This window comes from Quercus lobata, chromosome 11 (assembly GCF_001633185.2).
Source record: "Quercus lobata isolate SW786 chromosome 11, ValleyOak3.0 Primary Assembly, whole genome shotgun sequence".
NCBI classification, from domain to species: Eukaryota; Viridiplantae; Streptophyta; class Magnoliopsida; order Fagales; family Fagaceae; genus Quercus; species Quercus lobata.
Window position 1 is genome coordinate 20,715,582 of NC_044914.1, and position 24,866 is coordinate 20,740,447.

Genomic DNA, 24,866 nt, shown 5'->3' on the forward strand with positions numbered 1-24,866 from the left:
ATTGGCCTCTTTTACTCTTATCAAACCTCAAGATTCAACAGCTGTCTCAATGTCACCATGTCAAATGACTCAGAGAAAGATTGCCTATGAGTTGATAACCCTTGACATACATGCTGCATTGTTGGCCTAACTTGTGGATTAGCACTAATGCATGAGAATGCCAGTCTAGCAATTGTGACTACTTCATCAGCCAATTCTGCATCAGGAGTTGCTAGTCTCTTGTCCAACACATCCTTCAACAGCATACTGTAGGCATTTGATGGCAAAGATGACAATGTTGATGGTGAAGATGTTGACGGTGAAGAAGTTGAAAGAGAGCATATCAGATCACCAGGATGATGTCCCATAATTATTTCTAGAGTCACTATCCCAAAGCTATACACGTCACATTTCTCAGTAACCCTCATTGTGTAAGCTAGCTCTACAAAATTTGAATGAATCAATCAACAAATAGACATATAGACATATAAACTTTATGATGTCTCATTTTTAATGATATATGAATGAGAAAAAGGGAAAAAGCAAAATTATATTTGATGATTTCTATTGTAGAATGCATTTTAATATTAACTGACAAATAAATTGAAAATATTTATTCTTGTACAATTTATTTCTTTTGATTTTTCTGGTATTTTGGGGGCATCGTGCTAGTGAACCCATTGTATAGGTTGAGATGTATCTTTGATATTTTCTCAAGGTACGGCAAAATGCCTTAAAAAGAGCAAGTACCGCGTTGCAACTGAGTCATGTACCACGGTGCTATCTATATCTTATTATTCTTATTTTTATAGAATTTTTTACATGTCATATGTTATTATTCATATGATATAAAAATTGAGGTAAGAAGTGAAATTTCATTTTATTTGTTGCAAGCTTGTTACATAATTGTGAATTATCAAATTATTTTTAGACCATGGATCCAACAGAATTGAATTAATAAGCCATATATGAGGAAGAATATAGAACCAAATTACCTGGAGCAATGTATCCATATGTTCCAGCAAGCCCTGTCCAGTTAGATGAATCAAGCTTCACAAGTCTAGCAGTGCCAAAGTCAGAAACATGAGCTTCATAATTTGAATCCAACAATATATTATTGCTCGATATGTCTCGATGAATTATTGGTGGGGTGCAATTATGATGCATATAGTAGAGAGCATTAGCAATCCCGTTAACAATATTGATCCTTTTTATCCAATCCAACTCCTTTGCTTGCTCACTAGTTAGGATTTTAGCTATGCTTCCTCTTTCCAAGTATTCATATACCAAAAATGATTCTTGAGCATGTGCACAGAAACCATGAAGCTTCACAATGTTTCGATGACGTACCTTCGTCAGTGCCAGAATCTCACTCTCGAAAGTCTTATGATCTTCCAACATTTCATAATGTAGCTTCTTCACGGCTACAACCTGACCTGTTGACAGCTCTGCTTTAAAAACACTTCCAGTTGCCCCTACCCCAATGCAGTACTTAGCATTAAAACCTTCCGTTGTTTCCTTAATATCTTCATACACTAATTTCCCATCATAGCTCCAAACTGAAAATAAATTTTCCTTGCGTGAATCTCTCAGCTCGCCATCTTCCTTTTTCCTTTCTCTTCTCAATATATGAAGCAAACCAATACTAATGGTCAAAATGAATGCAGCTGTAGGCACAAGGATAATGATAAAAAAAGCTGCATGATTGCGCTTTTTCTCATCTTTCACAGGAGGGGTACAACTCATCAACCCGGTATGGTTCCCGCACAAGCCTCTATTATGTGTAAATGCTTCACTTGGTGCTTCTTGATAGGCTTTGCTGTTAGGAATAGGACCCTCCAACTCGTTGTAGGATATATCAACCAACGTCAAGCTCTGCATTCCATTGAAGGAGGAAGGGATGGAACCATTAAGCTCATTGTGAGAAATATCCAGTATTTCCAATTTGACCAGGTTTCCAAGTTGCCATGGAATTTCCCCAGTGAGTTCATTCCTGCTAAGATCTAACAGAACTTGCAGAGACAACAAATTGCCAATTTCAATGGGAATGCCTTCAAAAAAATTGTTGTTGCTCAAATTTAAGTACAACATTTTTGAGCAGTCACCTAGCTGTTTAGGTATTGGACCACTTAGGTTGTTTGATGCTAGATTAAGATAGGCCAAATCGGGTAAACTTCCGAGTTCTGAAGGAATGGTGCCAGAAAGTTTGTTACTGCTCAAAGTAAGGTTGAACAGTGATTTCAGCTTCCCCAACTCCTTGGGAATTTTTCCCACAAGTTTATTTGAAGAAAGGTCAAGCACATGCAAACGTGAAGCTTCTCCAAGCTCTGGTGTTATCTCTCCAATAATTTGATTATTGGAGATTTTTAAGCTTGTTAGAAGTTGACACTTTCCCCAGTTTGGAGAAATCTCACCATGAAAATTGTTGTAGCTCAAATCAATGTAATCAAGCACTGGGTATATACCGTAGTCTTCAGATATATTCCCAATGAGGTTGTTCCTATCAAGTCGGAGTCTTGTTAGGCTTGTGCAATTTTTCAAGCCTTTAGGAACAGTTCCTGTAAATCTGTTATTACTTGCACAAAAATCTTCAAGTATGTTACCATGACATATATTTTCTGGTAAAAATCCAGATATGCTGTTGTTTGACAAAAAGAATAGTGTCAAGTTGGTGAGATTATTGATCTCCGTAGGTAATGGACCAGACAACTGGTTTCCATAGAGTGACAAAACCTTTAGGCCAACCAAACCACCCAAAGACGCAGGAATTGAATCCCTCAAGTTGTTTAAATTCAAGCGAAGCTCAGTGAGAGATTTCAACTTTCCAAGCTCTGGTGGGATGGAGCCAGATAGCTGGTTGTTGGCAAGGTATAGTAATGAAAGATTTGTCAAGTTTCCAATGGCAGAAGGAATGGAACCAAAGAGAAGGTTATTTGAGAAGCTTAATACATTGAGTTTCATCAACTTCCCTACTTCTTGAGGAATATTTCCAGTGAATTGATTGAAAGCCAGATTGAGAATGGTGAGTTGGGAAAGGTTGTCAATTTGAGAAGGTATATCTCCAAAAAGTGAGTTATAAGCGAGAGCAAGAATAGATAGGTTGGGGAAGGATGTGAAGTTGAAGTAATCAAGTGTACCTCTCAAGCCGAAACTTGTTAGATTTATGCTGGTGACACTTCCCTCGACGTTGCAACTGATCCCTATCCAGCTGCATGGGTTTGAGCTAGAGCTTGTATTACTAGGAGAAAGTGTCCATGATGATAAATAAGACTCAGTCTGGTTTTGGAGAGTTGCTTTCCAATTGAGCAGTGCATCTACTTCTTCTCTTCTTTGTGCTGTTGAAGAGACTGAAACAGGAGAAGCAACATGAAAAAAAGAAAAAAAGATGAGGAGAGAAAGCATTAAGAGGGCCTTGGAATGCATGGTCTTGTTTAACTACAAGAAGGGGTTAGTGAACTAATGCATATATAAAAGACAGCTTAAATATACTTCGTGTCTTGAAAGATATTAGAAAATTCAGTCAAGTCTCTTTCACGACTTGGAGAGAGCTGACAAGTCAATCTCTATTGTCTTATTTTTCGTTTTCTTCTTGTGTATTTAATTCTTTAATCAACTAGATCTTTCGAGATATCTGCTAAGTATTTTGTTGGACTTAAATATAGAATTGCTAAGGCCACATGATGTAATCATTTTAGCATTTGAGCGAGTATATAACTACATATAAAAGCGGGTCAATATAACTCTTGAGGGAAAAAATAAAAGAAATTGAAACTATTATATCTAGAAGCAAAGACAGGTAGGTCTAGGGCCATAGCTTGAGATTTACTCCTTAGGAGACTACAGCAGTAGCTTCCTATTTTGTTTGAGCCTAATTCTTGAGCAATTCTCAAATCTCAATTCAACTTGACACCTTATCCAAAATTAAAGTTGAAGTAATTTCATAATCTATTCTTTTATTTACATTTCAAGTAATATATTTATAGAATTTGCCAAAGAAGATGACTCCGAATATGAGGCAATGGTTGTCAAAAACATGATCATATTATTTTGAAGAAGCACCATTTCCAGCTCAACGAATTATAGAGGAAAAAGAATTGAATGGAATATAAAGGACTGGGATTCTTATTTTTTTTCTTGTGTTTGTGTTTTTGAGCCTAAAAAATAATGGACATTTTCTACACAAAACTATAAAGTTAAACTGGTCAAAACATTTGAAGTTCGCCAAAACAGACCAAAGCATCTCTAAGAGATGTTAACAATTTTTAAAAAACTTATTGTTCAAAAAACCAGATGAGTGAAAGGTTTAAATATTTTGAGGTCCCACCGAGACTTGACTATAGAAGTTGATGATGTCATAATTAATTTTGTAATTAATTAAAATATAGATAAGTGAATTAAATTTATAAAAATTAGGATAAATTGCAAAATTGGTCCTTATTCTACACACTATATTTCAATTTGGTTTATAACATTTTTAGTATTATATCAATTTAGTACATATCGTTGTCCCCTGTATAGAAAAGGTTGATATGTCAAATGGAACAATAAAAAAATATTTTCCATGTCACATTAGCTACTAACCATACTGCCATATCAATTTAAAAAAAAAAAAAATTTAAAACTGAGACATGTGAGATCCAACCAACCAAACTCATCTCCATCTCCTCTCCCTCATCCTCAAGATCTGAAGTTGCTGACTACGGTGAGGTTAGCGGCGCATTCTCTTTTCTGGCAGTACCAAGTCTCTCTCTCATCCTTACTTCATATTTGGCTCCCTAGAAATTCAATGAAATTATTACGATTTATTTTGTTTTACTTTGAGAAATGATTTGGCTATAGAAGTTGAGACTTTTTTTGAGTTCTTCGGTCAAATTCCTCTAGGTAGGTACGTATGAACAAACATATATCATAATCTCTCTCTCTTTTTAAAATTTGTTATGTATTTCTATTCACTTTCACAGACTCTTTAGATGGGACATTGAAGAATCATAATGCACAACAATAGTACTAAAGGAACGGCATATATATTGTCTTCTTTTTTTAATGGGAAAATAATGTGAACGAAAAATGAAGGAATGGAGTTTTTTCTTGGTCGGTTGGTATTGTATGCTTGGAGTAATCTTAGTATAAACACACATGACGACAATCTTAAGAGAGGTATCTTCACAAAAAACCCTAATCCAGTCTCTCTTTGTTATACTTATACGTACTTACAACTTATACGTACTTACGGGGGTGGAGCTGTGTTGAAGATTGGGGCCCCAAAATTTTGAAATTTTTTTAAATATATATAATTATTTTAATGTTTTCAAAATTTAGTCTATAAAATAAGAGTTGACCTCCACAAATATTTGAATTAGTCCAATGATGATCTTAAAAAAAATAATTGGTCTAATAGTAATAAAGATATAACTTTATTTTTTGCAATTTTATTTTTTATTGTAAAATATGCTCTTATATCTGTTAAATATTTGATAAAATTTGGCATCAAACATGTTTGAATCTATATTTTTTAACCCGTTATGTGGCGATTAACAAGTCATTGACTCATTAAAAAAATCTTGTCATTAAAACTATACATGAAATATGTCTTTAGTTGCCGCATAATAGGTTAGAGTAAGATAGTTTCAGATATGTTTGGAGACTAATTTATTCCTCCAAGTTTTGGATCATTCATATTTTTGAAAATTTCATTAGTTCAATTAAAAGATTTTTTACTTGCTTTAGTATAAAATTTGGTAATTTGTATTTGAAATAAAATTTTCTAAGAATTTCTCTATGAAAATGGAAAAAATGAATTTTATTTTATGAAAGATCACTATCAAACATAATTTTGATTGAAAATACTAAGCTTTATTTTTTTTTATTGTGTGTATATATATAACTTATCAAATAAAAAAGTGTATATATATGTGTGTATATATAATAATAAAAATGTGTGTGTGTGTATGTGGGGGTTGTCTTGATAAATATATTAGTGCTGCAACTTGGTCCCCCCAAACAAAAATTCATGGCTCCACCCCTGCGTACTTACAAGCTCTATTGATCAAATTACATCATCACCTTTCAACAATGTGACAATAAATAATTAGAATTATATATCACAAGTTTATATGCAATTATCAATTAGGGGTGTCATCTCATTAGTTTCCCAGGTCAACTAAAAAATCAATTTGATAATCGGCCATTTAAAACAAGAAAATAAAATTTTAACTAGGGACAGCCAATTTCGTCACTAAAATTGACTAAATTTTTGTTTAAATTAAAAAGAAAATTACTTGGAGGATTCAGTCGTAGATTATCATTTAAACATCTATCATTTGTTGTTTATTTATCTGTTATTTGTTTTGAATCTTTGAATAATAAGGAAAATTATCCTTATTAGTTAAAAAAGTCTTTGATCAGTAGGAGTTTATAATTATAGGCAAAATGCTTAGGTTGATTAGTTGTTTATTTCAGTTTGCAGTCTATAACTCTATAGATGACACAATGCTTTGCAAAATAATATCAATGAAAAAATTATATAATACACATTAGTCTTTTGGGAGGTCTGATACTTCGCTTTGCCAAGAAAGTCATAGGTCGTAACAAATTATTCATATAATTTTAACGTAATAGAGGCACATGTCTGCCATTATCTTCAGAAATGTCCAAGAAATTAACCTTGGCACATCTCAGCCCTGCATTAGCACGCTTTGAATTTTAAGCTCTACATGACCATTGAATATATATGAAGGAATTGACAAGCGTTATGTATCCCATCAAACCCAAATCACAAGCAAATTGGACTCCCTATAGAGATGACTGAGTAGTCAAAGAAATTAGACATCTAGCCGTATGTGAGGATATTGGGTACAATTTGATTTCTAAAGTCATCGATCTAAAATTTTTCGAAACCAATCACACATTTGGCAAAGAAACATATAAAGAGGCAAATATGTACACAATATGTACTGTTGCATGCTCCTTTTATTACTGTAGTTTTGTCAGTTTAACCTAAAGAGGTTTTTAGACCCGGACCGTTTATTGAACCGTAAAAAGGAGAGGTTCAAGGTTTTTAAGGTCGAACCGAGGTCGAACTGAGATCGAACCATGATGACGTCATAATTAATTTAATAATTAATTAAAGCCTAAATATAGATATTAAATTTATAAAACTAGCAAAATTGACAATATATCTATATATGTGTGAGAAATTTAATGATTTTCAAGCATATATTTAATAATTAAATAAGAAAGTTAATAAAATAAAATAATAACCATGAAAACATTAAAATTTATGATTAATTTTTGAAGTTAAGTTGAATATCTTTGAAGGATTTTAATTATAATTTTGTTTATTCCTTGTAAGAGATTGATAACTTAATTAAGAAGAATAAAATTGTGTTAAGTTGTTTTTTTTTTAAAAAAAAAAAATTGCTAAGGGGTTGGACTGCACGGTTCACGAAATTAACAAAAAATCCGGTTCTTTATGCTTAAAAAACCGGTTTTTATTCCAGTTTCCGATTTTCACGGTCCAACCTCCCGATCCAGTCTGGTTCTAAAAACTATGTAAAGAACACTCATTGTGATATTAATTTGACTTTGAAAATTGCTTAGACTGTAGGTGGTTAATTTGCTGGTTTGTCAAAAAGTAACACAGTTATGTGGAACATAATTCATGAAGTAAATTATGTTTATGTCATCATAGAATAGAGAGGCCATGGATTTCAATTCAATCTTCCAATAGATAAAATCCATTTTGGCATTACAATTGCAATTGCAAGGACATGCATGGCTCCACCAGTCCCTTACGTAGAAGACCGATCGAGTAGTCAGTATATATGCAACTTGCCTTTCGGGCAAACTTAACAACTTCGGAAAGGATGATTAATTGTTTGATATACTGGCAGTGGTAGAAGAGTGGAAACAATTACTCAAGCCGTTTGAATTTTAATATGTAGAAATTATTAAATATTTACTTAACTGGTTTATCAATTCAAGAGCATTTTTAGTGAAAAATATTAGATAGATTCCTATTTGCCAGTTTTATATTAGACAGATTCTTATCATGTTAAAATAGCGGTGAAAATGCATTTTTAATTAGAAGTTAGCAAATCAGATGATGATTTTTTTCAACAAAAAAAAAAAAATATAAATATATATATATATATATATATATCAAAATTTGATAGTTACAACGGGAAGGGAGGATTGAACCATGGTCATTTTCATTAAAAACATCAAAATGTGCTATTTAAGTTTTAAGGTTTTTGGCAAAATATAATTTTTCTTATCATAAAAGTTTGAGTGAGATACAAATTTTTTCACTACTTGTTAAAGTGGTAGCTGGGTTATAATTAATGGAGCAATATATATCAATTTTACAGTAGTTTATGATGCACCAAACATGTTATGTCTAAAATTGTGAAGAATATTATAAAATGAACCCAACTTTAGTTTATTAAAAGAAACAAAATAGTTGGGCATCACTCAGTAATGGACTTTTTTTTTTTTTTTTTTTTTTTTTTTTTTTTTTTTTTTTTCTCTTCCGGCTGGGTTAAGGAGGTTAGTAATGGAAGCCTCTTTGTAGATGCTTAGGAAGGCAACAATTTGTTCCAGTAGACCTAACATGAGCTGGATTTCAGACGAACATGTCACCCATAATACTCAAGAAAAAAAAATTGTGAAAATTTAAATAAATAAAAAAAATGATGTCAATTTCAAATACATTCAATCTGTTCTAACCGAATATATAAAAGCATAAAGAAAACTTTTGAGTGATCCCTAGCTATTTTTGTTTCTTTTAATAAACTAAAGTTGGGTTCATTTTATTATAGGGGTACCCTTATTGTAAACTTTCACCATAAATCTAAGAAAACAATATTTTTCACAATTTTAGACTTAACGTGCATCATAAAAATAGTATCACTTTGGCCTATAAAACCTCAAGATTTTAGCAACTGTCTAATTATCACCATGTCAAAGTCAGAAATATGAGCTTCATAATTTAAATCTAACAATATATTTTTGCTTAATAAGTCCTGATGAATTATTGGTGAGGTGAAATTATGATGCATATAGTAGAGAGCATTAGCAACCCGACATCGATCCTTCTTATCCAATCCAACTCCTTTGGTTGTTCCACACTGCTTAGGATTTTAGCTATATATGCTTCCTCTCTCTCCAAGTATTCATATACCAAAGATGATTCTTGAGCATGTGCACAGAAACCATGAAACTTCACAATGTTTTGATGACGTACCTTTGTTAGTGCCCGAATCTCACTCTTAAAAGTCTTATGGTCTTCTTATATATTATATTAACTAATCGTAGACCCACGCGATGCATGAGAAAATGTTATATAATTATAATAGAGTATAATTAATATAATTTTTATAGGTTAAATCGTTAAATAGTGTATGTGTTATTTTAAAAAAGTATTTTGCATAGGGGTAGTTACATTCCCCTCCCTTGAGGTTTGGAGGAATGACATTCCACCACAAACATGAAAGGGAAAAACACTTGCATCCCTTGAGATTTGAAAAAAATTAACACTCACCCCCTTCTATTTATATTAGTAACGATATATTTAAATTTTTTTTAAGAATCTCTTCACAAAATTTTAACCATGGTTAGTAAAAATACAACTGATGAATTTAGAATAAAAATTTATCAAGCACCAAAACACTTGCAACAACAAATATCTCTATAACCCGTTGAAAAAAAAATAATGGATTTTAATGCTTAAATTTCCAATAATTTTGGAATCATTCCCTTAAGCAAAGAGCAAGTTAGTGCACAATATTTTTAATATTAATTTAAAAAAATTTGGTCAAATGGATGTCAAAGGGGGAAAGTGTTTTTTCCCTTCAAGTTTGAGGTGGAGTGTCATCTTCCTAAATCTCAAGTGGGAGAATATATAATAAAATTTTCCTGCAATAGCAATATATAATGGTATATGTATGAAAGAGGTAATTTAATAAAAAGATTTGAATCTCATAGTTATAGTATTGTTTTTCTTTTTTGGAGAAGATGTTATTTTAATATTGACATAATCAGTTGACTAATTTGAACATCTTGAAGAATATAAATTTGGTGAATATATATGCAATACCTTCAACGCAACAATTGTTCCAATAAAAAAGTGTGAAATAATTAAAAAATACACACACACAAGTTCCAAATGACAACTAACTTGTCAAACCCTAAAAATATTCACGACCCATTTATCGTCAACAACCAAACAACTCCAACTCTCAATAATCATGACTAGTCACAAACTCCCAAATTTGAAAGGGGAAAAAAAAAAATCTCTCATATACTTTTTTCATGAGAAACAAAGAGAAGAAAAGTTGTGATCTCTCTCCATAATTTGCTCTTTGATTTGTTATAACAATGGCATATATTCAAGCAAAGACAATGTCTTGAGGGACCAATAGGATTCATGACACCAAGTGGGTAGAGATTGTCTATGGCCTCGTCATTTACAGATTGTTCAAGCGCTTCTTTAATGATAACAACGTTTTGCTGAGAACCCCACGACAAATATCCATGGCTTAAAACTTGATAATTTCGTGAGGGCTTCTTTATGGGATGGATTGGATTCTGCATTGGCATAGGTTAAGTTAGTAGGCTCTTTATCTATGGAGGAAGAGAAAATCACAGATATATATATATATATATATATATATAGGAAAAATAATCAGTGGGTGTTTTATTTACAGTAGGCAACAATTGAATGTTTTGAAAAATCTCTTGATCAGGAATAGGAAGAATCACCAATAATCAAGACACAAATTTGAAAGAAAGGCTGAATTAATGCTGAATTTGTTTTAATGGAAAGGTAAAAATAAGGAAACGTTATGGTGGAGTAAATGAGAAACATTAATTGAGAGAGAAGAGACCGAATTGGAAAAGTTCAAGCAAATGGGAAGTTTTTTTTTTTTTTTTTTTTTTTAAATTGAAATGGGAAGTTGAAAGAACTCAAAGAAGAGCAAAACGTTAAGTAGAAAAGGAAGGGGAAGGGATAAAAAAAAAGGAAAAGAAATGGGAAGATTTTTATTTATTTAAATTGAAATAGGAAGTTGAAAGAACTCAAAGAAGAGCAAAACGTTAATTACAAAAGGAAGGGAAAGGGATTTATAAAAATAAATAAATAAAAAGAAAAAAACTGAAAAAAAATGTGTGGATGATGATGTGACTCAACTAGAACGTATATATATAGATGCTATACTTCAGCTTTTAGGTATATATAGATTTATTGATTGCATTGAACATTGATTTCTGCTTCCCCTAGTCCTTGGGAATTTTTCCCACAAGTTTATTTGAATATAGGTCAAGCATATGCATACGTGAAGCTTCTCCAAGCTCCAGAGGTATCTCTCTTGTTTGACAAAAAGAATAATGGCAAGTTGGTGAGAGATTATTGATCTCCCTAGGTAATGAATCGGACAACTGGTTTCCATAGAGTGACAAAACCTAGGCCAATCAAGTCACCCAAAGACGCGGGAATTGAATCCACTTGTCAATTGCATGAAGATAGAACAGGCTTAACACACACCACTCTTCAACAACAATCCAACATCAAGACAACATGCCTTATTTTATCTTAGTATAAAGGTAGTTCTTATAGTTAATCTATAAGTAGGAGTTGATGTAATTTCCTGATAAGCATTGCCTTGTAAGTTGTAGCTTAAGTACGTTTCATCAATTCCTTAATTGTTAATCCTATAGTTTTTGTATTATTGCTATTTCGTTTAGTCTCTTTTTGCCAAAAAGTCGAGCCATTTTCAAACCCTATAAATTTTAGTTTAGTCTCTTTTTGCCTTAATTGTTAATCCTATAATTTTTGTCTTATTGCTATTGTGTTTCGATCTTTTTTTGCGAAAAAGTCAGCATTTTAAATCCAATAAATTTTAGTTAAAGTTGAATGCGCTACTCAAGTTAGAAATAATTTTTACCCAATTAGAACAAGAATATAAATACGTGTAATTATTTAATGATCCCGAAGCATAATAAATGCATTTTCACCTCCGTTGTATGAATGGTGTCCCACTATGAATTTCATTAGTAGAGCCTAGCTATTGTCATGTGAGAGAGGAAAGCACACATTTATTATACTTCCGAAGTATTGAATAATTACTCCTACTTAAGCACAAAAAATAAATAAATAAAATTGTAACTATTCCAGCCGCAAGACAAGTCTAGCTTCCTAATTGGCTTGAGATTTACTCATGAGACTGATCAGCCACCTCCTAATTCGAGCTCGTACGTAATATTCAATTCAACTTGAAGATTATCCCTGGAAAATAAATTGCACGTTCAGCTTGAAACTAGTGCAATAAAAGGCTCGCTCGAGATTGTTTAAAGATAAACGGGTTGAGTTTGATTAGCCCAAAACCTGACTTGTATGCAGTCGTAAATGGAGGAAGTGTAGCCCACTATCATGAATTTACCTTTCATAAAATTGCATAGGACAAAAGGCACAAGGGAAAAAATAAAAAATAAAAATTGCTAGAAAAGTTCACCTTTTCCAAAATGGGATAAATCTACAGAACCCAAATGAAAAAAAAAAAACCAACTTCTAAGACCAAACTTAATAGCTATAATTTGTATTTTTGCCTAATACTTTATAGCATTTGCCAATGAAGATGACTGAATATGTGGTCGTGGTTTTCGAAAACATAATCCTATTATTTTGAAGAACTGCAAGCACCATTATTTCAGCTCAAAAAATTATAAAGGGATAAGAATAGGATGGGAATTTAACAGCCCAAAAACTATAAAGCCGGTCAAAACACTTTCAAATTCTTCGAAACACACCAAAGCATCTCTCGCATGTATGAAGACCTAAGCCCACTGTAATGTGGGCTGTTACATTACATACAGACCACATTACAGTGGGCTTGGGTCTTCATACATGCGAGAGATGCATGGTCTTAGCATGGTTGGTCTTGCTATTTCTTAGGCAATCTTTGATGTAAATATACAATCCTTGATGTAAATTTGTATATTGACACGGTATTATTTGTTAGGATGAGAGAAATTAAAGCTTTGAAGTTTGTATAGTCTTAGCATGGTTGGTCTAATATGCTGCCTTGCTATTGTATTAACTTGTTCCTTTCTTTGAATAAGATCATGCCGTTTATTCTCCAACCAAAAAAAAAAAAAAAAAACTCACTGTAATATCAATCAAGGTTTATATTGTATTATTCTAATCCAAGTGTGTGTAATAAAAACTGAAACAGTATGCTTTGGTTAATCTTAAAATATTGTGCCATAGTTTTTATGAGTGCTCATAATTTTACACCACTCTTTTAGTATATAATCTTTAATTGAATTTAAATATTGTTTTTTATTTAAATGATAAAACATACAACACAAAATTTTATATACAAACATATTCATAATAAATGTTTATTAATAATTATCAAATCATACACTTATACTACCCAAAAAAAAAAAAAATCATATTATGTAAAATTTTCTCATGCATTGCACAAGTTACCAACTAGTTCTACTTATAGTGCAAATAATCCAAATCATTTCTCATGCATTGCATAGGTTATTTATTCTATCATATATATTTTTAAATGCATTCATTAGCGCATTCTTTAATATGGTTTTTCTATATTAAAAACAATTTTTTCTACTCTACAAATCCACACAATATACCTTACATATCATCCTTTATTTCATTCTATTCAAATATTTTTGGGTAAAATTTCATTTTCGACCTTAAATTATCACAAAAGGTCATTTTTTCATCGCTAAACTTTCAAAAGTTTGTTTTTCATCTCTAAACTTTGCAAAATGTTTTACTTTACATCCTTCCATCTATATCCATTAGTTTATATCCTACATGGCTTAATAGAATTTTGACGTGGTATTTGACTTAAACCAAACTATTTGATTCAAAAATTATGTACACATGGCATGCATTTATTGACACGTGGAAAACACATTCCCATTCCACACCAATACATAGCTAACTGGGTTTGACAGGAAGATGAGTTTTTTTTTTTTAGTTCTCATTTGTCAATTGAGAAAATGAAGAAAAATAACTTATAGTAAGCTATTTTAGGTTCACCTGAGTTTTTCCACTGTTCGAAATCCAAAACACTACATTGTGAAACGTTTAATTAGGTTTCATAGTTCACTTTTTATGTCCTTTCATTTTCCTTTTACTTTTCTAAGCAACCAAACAAAATGTCCAGGATTTTCTAGTTCACAAAACTTAAAATTTGAAAAAAAGTGAACATGGAGAATCTGGCCAGATTTTGACGATTTTTATACCAGAAATCTTTCAAATTTGCTAGATTTCGACATAAGAGAGAGTTACAAACCAACGGAGAAAGAAGAGAGAGATTCAAGCTCAGGATTGAGTATTTTCAATTCTGAAGTTTAATAATTAAAATACTCTTAGTAAACAACGTAATTTAAAATGGCATGTGCGATTTGGTTAAGGAATTATTCAGTTACAAGACAAAACAAAACCCCATCACCAACTCCTCTCTCTCTCTCTCTCGACATTTTTTCCACCAAATCTCGAGTAACCCTTTCAGGATGTGTGCAAGCCTTCAATCTCTAAACCCCTCTATCTCTCTCTCTACCGCTTTCAACATTTTCTCCACCAAATCTTGAGTAACCCTTTCAGTATGTGCGTGCAAGCCTTCAATCTCTAAACAAAATCCATATACCCCGAATACTCATTCACTTGTTTTTATTTCTTATTTTTGACTTTTTCTGCGATTTCTATAAAAGGGTTTTCTGAGTAGTGTCTTTATTATCAAAGAACAGAATTATCAATGTATCAATTTTGCTAAGAGAGAGAGAGAGAGAGAGGCTAATAGGTAAGAAGAGAAAGTGAGTTAATAAATTATAAGGGTGATCTTCAGCAAGGAAGGTGAGATGAGTGGGTATTATTGTTTTCCACATGTGCCAATAAAGGCAAGCCATGAGTCCATAATTTTTTAAAACAAAATGGTTTGGTTTAAGTTAAATACCATGTCAGCATTCTGTTGCGCCATGTGAGATATAATTAACAAACATAGACAGAAGGATGTAAAGTAGAATATTTTGTAAAATTTAAGGATGAAAAACAAACTTTCAAAAGTTTAGGGACGAAAAACGAAATTTTGTAAAAACTTGGGACGAAAATGATATTTTACCCACTATTTTTTTCTCTCACACATTTATTGCCCAAACACTACAGCCTACAGCTTGTCTAGACCCAAACACCAACACCATTGAAACCCATATCCACCACAACCAAACCCAAATACCACCGTCACTAAAACCTAGACCTACACACCTCCGATATCCAAACCCAAACCCTAGACCTACACACCTACGATAGCGATAGCCAAACCCAAACCCGCCTGCCGCCCCCCAAACAAAACCCACTCAAATTTGCCATTCACCGCTAATATAAATATAAATATTTAAAAAATTAAAAATTAATTAATTAATTTAAAAAAAAAAAAAACACTTCCTACAATAAGAGCATCAAAATCCACCAAATCATTTGCCAAAGAATTAAAACTGAAAAACAACATTTAAAATAGTGTAGACAGTGACCAATGAACCTCACGGTCAAAATATAAAACAAATAGAGTATTTTAGGTCAGCACAAACAATTTCTTAAATTCAAATTCACCACAACCAACAACCAGATGGTACTGCACAGACTCAGTAAGCAAAAGGTTGGATAAGGACAAGCAGAACCAACAGGTCTAGCAAGATATGTCAAGCCTAACCATAACCTTTTTTATATATAAAATGTCACGCCTAACCCTAAAAATAAGGCACTTGATATGAAGAAAATCCAAAAGTACCAAAACCAAGATCCAAAAGATACAAAAAGTAAAAGGTGAACTTTGGAATTATCAGATAAAGTCAGTGTTAAAATTACGGCGACATGAATGACAAAAATAATTATTAAGACAACCCAAATAATATAAAAGCTAACATTTTAATATAACAATGAGATAACACTATGAATCCATCAAAACACACCACATATGGCAGGCATATGTTTTATACCAGATCTTTAGGAAGTGATGCAAGCCGGCAAGACAGCCAGGAAGCCATCATCAAGCAAAAGGGCAGCAACAGCCAGGTAGCAGTTGTTATTCACTAATACTTCAAAGTTAGTCACGAACCAATGTATATCATACAACAGTACAAGCATCAGCAACCACTTCACAGCTACGGTCATGGACCCATGTGCTACAACATCTCACTACATTGAGCAGCAGAAGTTATAATCTTAAAGGATTGGGATTAGATATTGTAAATTCTAATAATCCTAAACAAATTATTAATCATAAATTTGTTACCATGTTTCATTATTCTGGCCGCATAACTCACACCAGCATTTACCAGTTCACATTTTGAATTTGCAGTTCATGTTCAGTATGCACATCACGGTTAATGAATCACAGGTCCATCTCATATGTTCATCATCAGCTACTGGTTAAATACACATTCAACTTGTGTCCATCTTTTTAGACCATCACAGCAACTAGAAACTCTTTTAGGGCAAACTTTTTTCAAGATAGACCAAAGAGGATGATCAGGTCAGAATCTGAATCCTGAAGGATATATATAGCTTTTCAGAAACAAAGAGCTGAGCTATACAAGTCTTACCAAAGATTATACCATCCAGAGAAAATTAGTTAACACATATAGTCCCTCCAACCAGCATACTGCTAGATAAATCATACTTCTAAAACCAGCAATACTGTTGCAACCAGCATCGCTATCACGATCATCCATCTACAATTTAGATACAGCATCAACGGCCATAATTCAACATCCGCCTATCAAGCCCCACTCATTGTTCCCGAACATAACTATAAAACCCAATAAATAGCTCAGGATGAATCAGGATAAACTAGCAAATCAAAATGAAAAAAGGTAATGCACATGCAGTAAAGGCACAACAAGATCAGACATATAATAGAATATAAATAGAGAGAACAACCCACAAGAAACAACTCTATTGATACTGAATACCAACCTACAAACTATGACATCCAAGGATACCAAAAGACTAGCTAAGGATTAGGTCCAACATAAATAGAACACATCAAAGAAGTCCAGTCCTACCAAAACTAGCACTTAACATTCTGATAAGAACATGCAAGACGATCAAGCCTCCTCAACATTAGTCTTAACAGCCACAAGTGCACTACTCAATATGCCTTCATGAACTTCCACACAACCCGCATAAATCATTCCTAGAAGAAACAAGGATCATTAACCAAAAAAGTTAGATAATCTATTTCTAACATAAACTAAAAATTAATACATTTTTTATAAATACTTTTACAGAAACAGATCATAAATACATCTGGTGAGATAACTCACATCAACATCTGACTTTCAAGGGGATTGACTTCGAGAATCAGCAGGACGGTCTGTGGGCGAAACACCATGTGGAGTTGGGGACCTTCTATCACCACTATGCCTATCAGGACTTCCACCCCTAGGAGATGGAGACCTATGTGGGGAAGCACTTCTGCGAGGAGTAGGACTACGCCGAGCAGGAGAGGCACTGTGACACAAACAGATGGAATCAGCACAATATAAGGTGAAGCAGAATACATCCATAACAATGACATAATAATTAATTTCTTAAAAAAACGGCAATAATAAACTTTAGTTTCAACCTATCCATAGATCGACTTCGGCTTTGGCTTCGGCTTCGGCTTCGGCCTCGGCGCTCATCATCATAACGGCCTCTTCCCCTGCCCCTGTAGTAATCAGGACTGTCACTGCGGCTGCGGCTCCTGCTACGGCGACGATAATCTCTGTCCCTCCCGCGATACCTGTCACGATCATACCTATCCAAACTTCGACTGTGGCTTCTTCTCTTGTAATCCCGATCTCTGTAGTCATCACGGTACCTGAAAACATTATCAGTTATTACGGATTGCTTGTGAAGCAGGCCACATAAGCTTGAAAAGATCAACATCAACCTTCTTGCCTCCCAAAAAGAGAAGAAATCTGGTACCACATTGCTGTAATTTAAGAATGGAGAGCAAACATGTTGCTGTTATGGATTGTTGACATAAGCACATAATTAATTAAGCTACTTTCAGGAAGATGTGCAGAAATAATTTCCACACAACTTAAGATTTAATACAGTTCAGAAGGCAATGCTACAACTCCAACCCCTGGTGCCCTTGAAACATCCCTATAGTTCAAAAAAAGCTAGCAGAAATAAAGGAGGCTTCTATTATTATGGAGATGTAAAACTAGCCAAATCTGATTAACTTGAGAGCTAAATTAAAGTTGGGTGCATTTTAACAGCCAAAAAAGTCATGCAGCCAAGCCATATTTTGAGAGAGCTTCATTGATAATGGAGCCCAGAAACATGATGGGTATCTTGTTAGTTTTGTAGACTGCCTCAACATATGACCAAAAAGGACCTGAAACATATCAAGGAGCTGCCAATGAAAAGCCAAACAAGCTCCAATCAAACCTATACATGTTGTCTTTAATTCAGAAAACAAGCACAGCATGGATATCAAGTCAGATCACATGATGACAACCACCAATGGTTGATGTATCATGGATCAGGAAAACCTGCCACAGATGACTAAATGGGTACTTTACAATCATAAAACTGGTAAATTTTGGGTATGAATCATTGAAGAAAGAACCCAAGCGTTTGTAGATTGGCCAAGGCTTAAAAACATTAAATTTAGGTGGATGAAGATGAATAGAAAAAAAATTAAGTCCACTAGCACGGCAGGTAAGTTTTGGGCAGCAGCTAAGAGGGATCCTTTGAAGTTGGTACAATGCCTAGCTGGTAGAGCAAATCTTTGGGTTTTAGAATTTTAAATAAGGCAAATAACTTTAATTGCACTTTGCAGTAACAAAGAGAACATAGAGCAATGCTTGATGTTTAGATTGGGTTAGGGTTATAAATATTGAATCTAGATGGATGACAAAATATGTAAAATTAAGTAATCCACTCGCAGGGATGTTGTTTGGACAGCAGCTAAGATGCGTTCTTTAAAGTTGGTTTGATGGGCTACTTGATGGCTAATGGTAGGGCAAATATACAGTGTCTTAGGATTTTAAGAGCGTATGGAAAAGAACTTCATTTGTGGCAACAAAAAGGACATAAAGCTACATTCAATGCTGTTCAGGGAGGTTAAACAGTACCTGCGGATAGAGGACCTTTAAGCTTAAAGCAAGTGACACATGTTTATTATTTTTTCCTAAGTCCCACCCTTAATATCCCCCCCCCCCCTCCCCTCTCCTCCCAAAAGAAAAAAAATCTTCACATTTGATCTTTTTTCCAAGCTCTTGAAGTTCAGCAAATCTCTGACTGACTAATTTTTAGTAAACAACGTAGTTGAAACAAACAGTGATGCAAGCAATAAAGAGTTCAAGTAAAAACAAGATTAAACTGTTATCTAGGTTCCAATGAGGAGCTTAATTGGCACCTTTCATAGGTTATTTTTTTTGTTGATTGGTAAATTACACACGCACCCTGATGGTTCTTGAACCCATGACCTTACCCTCCACTTCAAACTTATAAGGCAGCTGGAAGGTGTCAGTTGAGTCTTACCATTAAGTTCCTTTAGTTTAGAAAGTTTCTGGTCCGTTTAATAAAGTTTTACTATAAGTAATAAACTTTTTCCCAAAGTACAGGTAGTTTGGTAATTTCCAAATTATTAGAAAGGGTTCCATAAGAATTATTTTATGTTTTGAGTCCCTTTTCAATGGTTTAAAAACCCTCAATTACTTTTCTTTATAATTATGCAATGTAGAAAAAGTCAATCTCACTTTTATTTTTATTTTATTTATTTATTTTTAAGTGTCAAGGGCAATTTGTAATTTCCTACTTTCTGGACATGGACTGTATTAATGGTCTTTAGGTCTTAATTTTCGGGTTTTATTTATGTTTATTTATTTAGTTGGACTTAGTAGTAAAAACCCTAAGAGTCCAACTCTTATTAAAGTTTTATAAAGTCCAATGTCTACTAGGAATAAGCATTAGTCTTCTATTTAAATGTAATGATTTCAAAAGAAAAGAAAATGGTTTCTAATTTATTTTCAAAGGCTTTGAATTTAAGGTTTGTGTGATACAACATTCTCTGAGGTTTGGTGCCAAGGAAACCCTAGGTGTGGTGCCAAGGAAGCCTTGGGTGATGCCTAGAAATATATCTTTTTTTTCCTTTTCCACTCTTAAATTCCCAACAAATTCAACCCTTGCAAACACACACAAGTTTTGTCACCCTTTTTTCCCAAAAAACAGTCACCCAAGTATACAGGATGTATACAACTAGAGACCAATACAATCAAACACACAAATTACAACATCAAATCACTAACAGAACATGTACAATGTGATGCAAGACAACCAAAACAATTCAAGGAGAAAATTGAAAGATAGGAAAATAAAATTTAGGAACCTAGGAATCAGCCCCTAGTCTTGCTTCGAGTCAACTAAGTGGAGGAAAACTACTAAAAGTCAACACTTAGGATTAGCTGGAGTTGGCACCAAACCAAAGAAACTTTAAGAAATTTTTCATTAATCAAAATCATCTCTAAATCCTCTCCAAAACAGGGTACAATAGTTTTCTTATATAAGAAAACTAAACCTACTTATTGAATAACAAAAATACCCTAAACTTCAAATAAAATTAATAATTGACCTAATTAAATGCAAGGGCCTAAATTAAAAACACAATTGATGTCCAAAAATAAATAAAACTAAATTATTAGAAATGATTTTGATGAATATATAATTTCTTTTAGTATCTTTGGTATGGTGCCAACTCCAACCAATTCTAGGTCTCAACTCCTAGTGGTTTTCCTCCACTTGGTGTTGACTCCAAACAAGCCTAGGACCTAGGTGCTGATTCCCAAGTTCCAAACCTTTATTATCCTATCTTTCAATTTTATCATTGAATTGTTCTAGTTGTCCTACATCATTATCTTTCTTTGTTTCTTGTTCTACTCACAATTTTAACACCAAATAGCCATCAAAGTCATACAAGATTCTCTTTTCATTGCTTAACCTACCTAAGCCCTTAAGCATCCAACCATATTCAAGAACCCTAATTTAGTTCTGAATTCTTAAAGACCCTACATCAAAATTGGTATCAAAGCCAATTTAGGTATTTGTCCTACATCAAATGGAGAGGCAGATTAAAAATGTGGATGAGGAGATTTTGAGCTTTTCATATGTTGAACAAGACAATATATAAATTGATGAACTGCCCATACGCCATAAGTATATAATTAATCTCAAGATACAAAATCAATTGTGCAAAACACCTATCATATCTAATTCCATGCTATCCTTGAATCTTTCTCCTTTCCAAAGTGACCAAAGATAATTAAATCCCTGTGCTCTACATACCTGGACTTGCTACACACTAACTGCTTTTAAATGCATGGTAATATGCAATCAATAAAGTAATTATGAAAAGATAATTTTGCGTTAATCTTCATAAGACTAAGCATCTCAAAACACTAACGCTCTGTTTGTTTCGATGTAAAATATTTTCCCATTTTACCATGTTTGTTTTGCAGTAAAATATTTTCAGTCAACCAAATCAACCTAGGCAAATTTGTGTAAAATATTTTCACTTAAAATTTTGGTAAAACATTTTACATTTGCTTTGCGCCTTCTTACCTGATACTTTCACTTCCTCACAACTCAGTCCCTCTCAGTTTTTGCTCTCCCTCTCTCATGACTACTATACCTTCTCACTCTCAAGTTCTCCCTCATCTTTCTTCTTTTCTCTGGCAATCCATTGGGACTCCTATTGGTGAGCGGTGAGGCAGTCGGCGTCGATGACTCCAACATAGAGGTTGCGGCAGTAATTGCTGTGCCAATCATCAATCTGGGTTGCTGTGTCTCTCTCTCTCCTCCCTTCTACACTCTTCCTCATGTTCCTAATATCTTTCAGGCCGCATCTCTCAAATATGGATAGGTGGGTTGTCAGTAGTGGGTTTGGTTTTGAGTTTGGTAGGTGGGTTTAGTTTTGGGTTTTGGTGGCTGGGTTTTGTTTTGATTTGGCGGCTGGGTATGGTGTTGGGTGATCAATGGTTTATTGTGGTGGCTGGGTATGGTTTTGCTGGGGTTTGTTTTGAGCTTGGCGGCTGGGTATGGTGTTGGGGGTGGGTTCCGGTGTTGATGATGGCCGGTTGGTGGCAGCGGCAGTGATGGCCTTTTATTTTCCTTCTTCCCAATCTGGATTTGGTACTGTTGTTGGTGGTTTGTGCTTGCACCCAGTGGTGGTTGGTGGGGGCTGATTTGTGCTTGCATTTTCAAGTCTCTAGGACAATCCAAACACTTGAAAATGTTTTACTGAAAACATTTTACAGTAAAAATTTTTACCTGTAAAATATTTTACATTTAAAAATATTTTACTTCGAAACAAACGGAGCGTAAATAGTCCAGATACAAAAGTGAGTGTTTTCCCCTTCCATGACCATTGAGTCATTGAACATAGTCAAGCTTCGGGTAAACAATAACATTAATATAAATTTATATGGGCACACTACAATATCAAGCATATAAAGACCAAAAGCTCAGTTGAAATTCTATCGAGTATAAAGAAGTGTTCCGAAAAGAGATGAAAAAGAAAATGAAAGTTACCTTCTCCGAGGACTGCGACTTCTTGACCTGTAGCTTGACTTTGAGAACGATTCGCTAATCCTACCTTTGTCACTGCAATAGAAACGACAAACTAGCTGAAGATACAATATCAAACAAATCATGGATTCAAATCTATCTACATACAATACAACAACAACAACAACAAAAGAGCAGCAAACATCCACCACCAATGCAAACTTGATACTTCAACATAAACCCAACCATTCAACAGAGAAATGCATTGCCTTGAGGTGAAGTGAAGGAACTTTCTTGGTAATAAAGTAAATAAAAATATAACTTCATTCAAGAAATCAATATTAGCAGCATTAGTAATTGAAAATAACATTATAAAAAAAAATGTAATAATTATAGCACTGATAAAATAGAATGGCAAAAAAGAATATGGCTTGACTAGTCTATTGAGGATCTATAGCCGACCCCAAAAAAGTTTTGGGACTACGGCTTGGTTATTGTTGTATAGTAGTGAAAAACAAAAGGTTGTTTTGGTGGATAATATGGATATCCTCTATATATATATCTCCCACAATGTAACTAATAAATACAAATTCGATCCCAAAACAAGAACAAACAATTAAAGATTCCACCTTTATAACAATGCACATCAATTGGAGCACAATTAGCGAAAACTTACATCCTCTCGGCATTTGGCCCGTATTTTGCAAACTGAACCGTTATCTCCCGACCATCAACAACTTTTCCTGAATGAAAATTTTATATTGTCAAAGCAATCAGCAATCAATTAACAATGATATATAAACATTGGGAGACAGAAATAGGAAATACCATCTAGCCTATCCACGGCTTTTTGCGCCTCGTCCGCGTACTTGTACCGCACAAACGCAAAACCCCTCGAGTCACCAGTCCTAAACCACAAAAATTAATACTTATAAACAAAAAGCCGAAAGCTCGAAAATAAGCTAAATTATTCAATTTAATGCCAAATTCTTTTTTTCTTTTTTGGTTATAGAGGTATAATACCTGCGATTTCTGGGGATGAAGATGTCGACAACCTTGCCGTACTTATCAAAATACGGGAATAGATCATCTGCAGTTGTACCTAAAATCCACACCCAAACAAGATCAAATACAAAACCATTCAATTTCATACCTACAAAAATTTTTGGAGAGAGAGAGAGAGAGAAGAGCTTACGGAAGGTGATGTTGAGAACGAGGAGAGAGTAGGTGTCGGTGATGTCCGGAGGGCCTGTTCTTCCAAAGTGCGACATTGTTGCAGAGAGAGAGAGAGAGGGCGGTGAATGAGGTGTGGATTGGATTAGGTTAGGGTTAGGGTTTGTTTGTTGCGGGGTATTAGGAGATGAGGACAGAACTTTCCTGAAGGATCTCGAGTTTGGTGGTCTTTATTTTTGAGTTGGTGGTCTTGGTTCTAAATTTATATACAGACATTGAGGTTACGTCACCTAAAAAGTCAGCTATTATTTTATTTTTTTATTTTTAAGGAAAATGTCAAACTATTTACTATTTAATTTATTTTTATTATTATTCAGTTTATTTTTTCTACTATTTATTATTTATGGGTCCTATTATTATTTTTTTTACTATTTATGAATTTTATTATCCTATTTCAGCTAACTTTTAATTTTATCTACAGTACTTTTAATATAAAAAATTTAGTTCACATCAATAAACTGTTTCCAAATGGACTTTGAGAATGGGAAGCGTGGTGTCATTGATGGCACGTAGGTAAAATATAACTTTTAATTTATTTTATTTTATTTATAAGACTATTTAGTTGTATTTTTTAAAAAAATCACGTCCACTATTTTTATAAGGCTATTTAGTTGTATTATTTAAAGAATATAAAACGTACCTTAATGTAGTAAATTTAAAAAATAAGACTTGAGAATACCTCTAATCAACATCCCAATTCCACATAGTGCCCAAGATGAGTGGTCTCTCAATCAACCTTTATGTACATTGATTCTCAAAGAAAGTTCTTCTTCTTCTTATTGTTGAGAAAAAATTGATTCCTTTTCTTTTTATCATATGTACATCCTAAATACCTTAGCAGTTTCTTTATTTAATAACACTTATTAAATAAAAATTGATTATCTAATTGGGTTAACCTTTTTGATCCTGTCTAATTGGATTTTAGTTTGTGGCTTGAAATAGAACCAAAGGGAGTAAATAAGACTCTAACTCCAATGGGCCTTGGGCTTATTTGTTTACTCTTGACAAGTCCAAAATTATCATTAATTATATTTAATACCATTATATAAGTATAATTGCACTT

At 33.5% G+C, this 24,866-nt stretch overlaps 2 protein-coding genes across 3 annotated transcripts; both read right to left on the reverse strand.

Annotated features, from left to right (window-relative positions):
• Positions 1-16,740, reverse strand: LOC115966560 (MDIS1-interacting receptor like kinase 2-like). Its single transcript, XM_031085772.1, has 3 exons — positions 16,689-16,740; positions 975-3,326; positions 1-421 (listed from the first exon to the last, which is right to left on the reverse strand). The coding sequence occupies exons 1-3, from the start codon at positions 16,738-16,740 to the stop codon at positions 21-23; spliced, it is 2,805 nt and encodes a 934-aa protein (XP_030941632.1). The 3' UTR covers positions 1-20.
• On the reverse strand, positions 15,818-23,984 carry LOC115968562 (serine/arginine-rich splicing factor SC35). 2 transcript variants are annotated; one of them, XM_031087978.1, is made up of 12 exons: positions 23,766-23,984; positions 23,594-23,672; positions 23,399-23,478; positions 23,247-23,313; positions 22,595-22,666; positions 17,946-17,987; positions 17,637-17,873; positions 17,335-17,521; positions 17,074-17,204; positions 16,612-16,817; positions 16,302-16,508; positions 15,818-16,204 (listed from the first exon to the last, which is right to left on the reverse strand). In XM_031087978.1, exons 1-8 carry the CDS (start codon positions 23,839-23,841, stop codon positions 17,350-17,352), a joined length of 825 nt encoding a protein of 274 aa, XP_030943838.1. In that variant the 5' UTR covers positions 23,842-23,984; the 3' UTR covers positions 15,818-16,204; positions 16,302-16,508; positions 16,612-16,817; positions 17,074-17,204; positions 17,335-17,349. The 2 variants fall into 2 exon arrangements, with proteins under 2 accessions (XP_030943838.1, XP_030943839.1); XM_031087979.1 differs by lacking the exon at positions 17,946-17,987.
• Between the last annotated feature and the right edge of the window lie 882 nt (positions 23,985-24,866).